This window comes from Montipora capricornis, chromosome 10, assembly GCF_036669925.1.
Source record: "Montipora capricornis isolate CH-2021 chromosome 10, ASM3666992v2, whole genome shotgun sequence".
Taxonomy (NCBI): domain Eukaryota; kingdom Metazoa; phylum Cnidaria; class Anthozoa; order Scleractinia; family Acroporidae; genus Montipora; species Montipora capricornis.
Window position 1 is genome coordinate 64,177,569 of NC_090892.1, and position 6,141 is coordinate 64,183,709.

General features: G+C 40.3%; 1 protein-coding gene across 4 annotated transcripts in view; it reads right to left on the minus strand.

Moving 5' to 3' along the window:
• LOC138019717 (galactosylceramide sulfotransferase-like) overlaps nucleotides 1–6,141 on the minus strand; it is an 8,866-nt gene continuing 2,725 nt past the window's right edge. For all 4 annotated transcript variants that reach the window (XM_068866588.1, XM_068866589.1, XM_068866591.1 and 1 more), the window contains exon 2: nucleotides 1–3,623. In XM_068866588.1, coding sequence (XP_068722689.1) covers nucleotides 2,498–3,623 — 1,126 coding nt within the window. In that variant the 3' untranslated portion in view covers nucleotides 1–2,497. The remainder of the gene's footprint in view (nucleotides 3,624–6,141) is intronic.

The window sequence follows — 6,141 nt, forward strand, 5'->3', positions numbered from 1 at the left end:
AAAAATCACCTGCTAAAAGTACTCGCACCTTTTCCAGGACACTCACATGTACGTGAGTAACTACGAGAGGTTCATCTTATTGATTCATATAATAATATACAGCAACTTTAAGACTCGGTATGACCACATTGTAAAGAAATAATTACTCAGGGAAAGACGATTCCATTCGATTAGATTTAATAGGCTCCCACTCTTTGCTTTGGCTCCAAACAAATCAGTCGAATGGTTTGCGAAGCTAGCCAAACAAACATGCGGTGCTCTTTCGCCTCCAATCGATCCAATCTCCTTCCTATTGTCACGATCATCCTTTTTGGCCAGTATCCGCGGCACTGGCCAAAAGGATCTTGGCTCTGGAAACGAGATTGTCTCGCCTCGGGGCCGAAATCAATTGCTCGTGCTCAGACTTTAAATTAAACGAATGAAAAAGTTTATCCAAACGCATTATCCCAAAGTCGCTCGTTTCAAGAACCGATGGTCAAGGGGAACGAAGATTCTGGGAACGAGGTTGCAAAGGACTCTGCAAAAATCAATCTCGTTCCCAGAGCCCACGTATCTTTTGGTCAGCCCCAAGACATGGAGCTCTGGAATAATCAATTTTCAGAACTGTGTTGATTGGCTAATTGATTTATCAAACTGCTCATGCGTAAATTACCGAGTGTAAAATAGCTTGTAATTTACGAATATGAGGCAAAAATCTCCAACTAAACTTGTAAATACGAAGATTTGTCGCTGCTGTTGTAAACCTTTGAGTTCTAATGATCGCCCCATTTCACTTTTCGGTGAAATTCATCGAGTTCCGGAAATTGATTATGCCAGAGCTCCGTCTTGGCGCTGACCAAAAGATATGTGGGATCTGGGAACGAGAGTCTTAATTGAGTATGCGCAAGCCAGTCTCAAACCCAGGCCGTCTCGATCGCACCCCAAGACGCCATGTTGATTTTTGTCCTGAAGCTCGATTTTAACCTTCGCCTTGTCAAAAATATGATGCGCGCGTTGCCTAAACCGGCTTGACCGGAGTGACCAGCCCAGAGGCTTGGTGTTAACTCGAAAATTTCATTCTTTACGAGGCCTCCTCTTAGACAAGGATTTACGCGGCACATCCCAAGTAAAATAGTTTTAAAGCCCGTTACCTTGTTAGGTTTCTTGCTAACAATGGTTTGCTTTCTTTTGTTCCGTAACCCTGGTGAAATCGGTAAAGCATCTTAAAATTTCGACGTACCAAAACCAGCTTCAGATACCTGTTCCTGACCGGACCTGCAGTCAGGAAGAACCTTTTGTAGCAGACACCTTTCTTTCGGCGTAAGCCAGTTCCTTCCGTCAGTCATTCGTAAGGCTGGACTGGTGCGCATTTCGTGGCTACCCGAAGGTTCGATCATACGCAATCGCTAACCTTTCAGCCCCTTAATTAAAGCTATAGCTAGAATTCGTTACGGCTACTCGACAGATCATTTTCGTCAAGGTCTGTCCAAACAAAAAAATGTTTTGCAGTGAACTTGACACGCCATCGGTTGGGCGACCAAACATGTTGACCCTTATTAGCCACAGCGGCATGGAACGCTGTTTTTTTTTTTTACAGACAAGAATTAGAAATATGATACGTGTCTCGCTTCATTCGTTCTTAAACCATTTTTCATAAAAACGTACGTTTTCCGGCTGAAACGAACGTTTTCCACAAATTTATACTGTTAGATAATTTTTGACCAATCAACGAGTTGACATGTTTCATCGTCTTGGGGAGGACCGAAGAGGCTCGAACAGCGAAATATTTATCGAATCTCGGCGTTCTAATCTAATTTTAAAATCTCTTTCTATCTATTCAGTTTTGAGTGTATATAACTGAGACGATAAAACTAATTCTTGTCAATATTCCGGCGAGCCCATTCTTGGCCTCGGTAACTAAGAATTGCTCAGAAATGTTCTTTTTAAAGACGAAGACATGAGTTTCAAAATCGCTTATTTACTTTTTCTTAATTTCCGGGGCGCCGCCATCTTGAATGATTGTAGTGTCTGCCATCGTTCTTTCGTTCTTAGACAAAAGTTGAGTTGAAGCAATTTTTGCGTTGGGGCGGAGGTTCCTTTTAGAATGTTTTACGGCAAAACAATTGCCTTTTGAAAAAGCCCGAATATGCTTAGTTCGAATAATTTTTTGCAAAGGACAACTCACTCTGCAAGAACTCTTTAGATCTAAATAAAGCATAAATATATGCCACATAACAGTGTGACTTGTCTGGAAAACGTTTCCCCCGTTTTACGTTTTTGTTTGCCCGTCCGCGACCTTCCCTTATTACTGTCGAAATATGCTTAATTATCTACTCAAGTGGTGTAATTTATGCATGAAAAACTAATCAATCAACATTTGCTATTTTTTCGTACCAGGAAATAGCTAGTTTTCATTTTTTTAGAATTGAATTAATTGTTTCGGAGTTTTGTACTCTTCCTTGTTGTGATCCTTATATTATCAATAAATAACCAGATAATCACAAGGTAAAATGCATGTTCAGTTCTTGGTACTATCAATCATTTGAAAGAATTGTATTAGTTTCGTCCGGTGGTGATCAATGAAAGGAATCTCGTTCATGATCATTCTGCCGCATGTCTCATTAAGCTCTTTCGAAATGTTTGTCTTCAGTGCATAACCCTTTACAAACCTCCCTCTGTATGGTCGAGTCACAAAATTTCCTTCCCGTAAACAAGAATTTTTCATGGTTTCTTTTGCTTTTCGGAAGATTTCAAGTTCCTTGAAAAAATCCGGACCTTCTTGCTTTATCCTTTCCCAGAGTGTTCTATTGAAAACATCATAGAGCAAAACGTCACCAGAATTCCACTTTCTAATCCTCTCCCTTGTGTACTTTGAAAGTTTCTGTCTATCTCCGCTCCGCCGTTCATTTAGTTTGAAATACAAAATGTCGTTGATTTTCCAACAGAAGCGTCGTTTTAAGAGTACAAGCGACTCGTCGAAGTATTCCATTAACATAACAAGGTCGAACTCTCGCTGAAGAAAACGGATGTAATCTTGTACCATGGTGACCTCTCTGTAATATATTGTGTCAAGTCCCAGCTCAAATAAAGCTGGGTTTTTCAATAAATTCATCATGCCTGTAACGTTTAAAGGCGGTTTGTTAAAATAAAATTCTGCTTTTTGAAGGAAACTCTGCAGAGGAGTGGTTACATTTCGTAAGTCCTTAAAATACCTTCCGAGTTTGAAAAAGTTGAAGATGGATTCAAAGTGTTCACTTGGTTCCCGTAGAATTGTGATGTATCGCGTTGTTTTCTTTGGAAAAAGCCATCTCATTGGTGCCTTGTTATATCTTGCGTGATTGCATAGAATGTTCGGCTCCTTACCAAATGCTATTACATACCGAAGCAAAAATGGTCTTGGCCAGAAAAAGTGGTACGTATTCTTTCCTACAGGTAACGCAAATGAGAGATCTCTGCTATCGCCATAACGGTTTAAGATATTTGTCACTGTGCTCGATCCCGTCTTGTGTGTCTTTAGAAATAAAATGTTATTGACTGGTTTGCATGAAGTCTTCGTGCCGATCATGTACCCCATACTTTGTCCCTCATGTTTGTCAAATTCCCAGCTTAATCTCTCTTTGCCATTTTGCTGAAGCTCCGCTGCACTACAATGATAAAAATGATGAATTAGACATTCACAATTCCTTGCCGATTAAAATTGTACATCGGTTTTGCAGAGAAAAACAAAGAGAAAACGAGCAGTTCGCAGTTAATTGCAACCTCTCATGATAGTTTAGCCTCAACGATCTACCAAGTTCTTATATAAACCACTAACAACCCTAATATAGTTCGCTTTGACCAAGGGCTAACACTCGAAACGGTCAGGTTTCAAATTTCTTTACGATGGTCAATTTACCATATCTCTCAGCTGATAAACCCATTTCTGTTTTTCACTTCCCCACCGTTTCTTAGAGACGAAACCCCTTTATTCACCGAGTTGTTTGATTTTTTTAGTACTGAAAGCCTGGCTTGCAATTTATGCCATTGTTGAGCGGTCCATCAGGCTGAATTGAATTGTTCTTTGAACTGCATATGTTCAGCCTTATCTAGTTTTTTTTCAAGTACCAACACGTTTACGCCACGTTATGTGTCTTCACATTTTATATTAGGGTCTTGTTAGCCCACCTCCGTTGGTTGTAGTGTCCGTAAACTATTTAGGACGAGTGTTGTCATCCGGAAATTGGCCCTTAAATTAATCAACGAATTAATACCAGAATGAATTTACCATTTACAGCATACCAGTGCCTGAAAAATGATACAAGCTTTCCGAGGAGGGGAGGGGTAACTGAGACCTAGCACTTATCAGTAGTCACCCTTGGGACATAGGCGGGCATGGTGCGGGATTCCCGGGGTCATTCCCCCGGGACAGCCCCTGATACGTGCATTACAATGCAAAAGAAACCCGGGAATTAAAAAAATATATAGATAAAATGATAATAAAACAGAGAAATTAATATTTAAGTTCTTAACTCGTAAATTCTCCTTTTCTTGATAAAAAGCTACTCTTTTGTTGGTAGGTATTGCGGTATATTGCTTCCCGACCTATCCAATCGAACAGTTCGGCAATCGAACCCAATCGAACACCAATCGTTCGATTGCTGAACTCAATCGAACGTAATCGAACTCAATAAAATTTTGCCAATCGAACACAATCGAACGTTCGATTACCGAACGATTGGTAATCGAACCCAATCGAACGTTCGATTACCGAACGCTGCATATTGCTGTTACGCTGGCGACTGCTCTCCTCATCTCCACGTCACTCTTGGCCACTCTGGAGAACCTGGAGAGAGTAATGGCTGCAGCGAGGTCCCTTCTGCTTATTATAATACTAATTTTAAACACAACTGCCTGTGTTGCTGTTGTTGAAATGGTGCGATTTTTCTCTGTTGAGAAGCATTTCCTTTTAACAGTCACAGTACCTTAACAGTCATCGAAATTGCCTTTTATTTGTTTTGTTTTGTTCGAACATTGACATTCTTGCAGTATGATGTTCAGTTCCTGTTTATTCAATAAAAGCTGACAATGATTATAGGTGCGGTTACACTCACCATGGTAAATGCCATTTCCCATGGTAAATTATCCCACGGTGCCTCACACTTGGGTTTTAGTATACCGTGTTAACTAGGGGTCACACGTTACGAAGATTACCGAGGTAAAACGAAATCTCACGCAATTCATTGGCGGGAAATTTAATCACAACTTCATCAGCATAGCGATTGGCTCTTGTACCTCGGGCATCAAAACACCCTTCCAACTTCCCACGTTAAATGTCATGGGCGCTTCCACTGATCTTTTTGACGTATCCATGGATATTTAACACGGGAAATTTACCTCGGGAAGCGTCGGTCACACTACTAAATACAGTTTCCCGTGGTAAAAAGGCAATTTACCACGGTAAAAGTGCCCCGTGTAACCGCACCTTATATTCCACGTGTTTTACTCAGTTTGAGGCGTCAAGGGACAATTGCATTGGATTAGTTCGATTTTGTTCGATTATATTGGTTCGATTGGTTCGAAAATCGAACTCACAGCAAAATGGGTGTTTGATTTTGTTCGATTACCGAACCCAATCGAACGATTGGATTGGTTTTTTGTTCGGTTTTGTTCGATTGGTTAGGTCGGGATTGCGTCTACCTGCATTTTTAAACAACATTGTTCATTTTAATTTTGGATTTTGATTTGTTAGTTTTGACCTCACTTGAGAAAAACCTGATTTGAAATTTAACCCAAAAAGTAGGTCCTTATTAGCTAATAGCGGGGACTTGTAAATGTAAAGTTTTATCACTGACTATCAATGTGGGTTTAATAAACCAAATCTAGTCTCCTTCCCAGCCGTTTTTTGGATGTCACCGTTCTTTGGGGGAAGCGTTGCGTGACATCCAAAAAACGACTGCGAAGAAGACTAATGGAGATGCTCCATTGCTGAATAACCGTAACGTGACGGCGGTTGGCCATTCACATGAAAGACTGACGTGTCCTTCGTGTAAATCATTCAGACTGGTACTTCAATGATAGCAAGCTTTTTTTTTTCAGATGTCGCTCAAATAAACAAATATATGTTAAATATCAGGTTAAGCTAAAATATAAAATAACTTAAAATTTATCCTTTTCGGCACCACG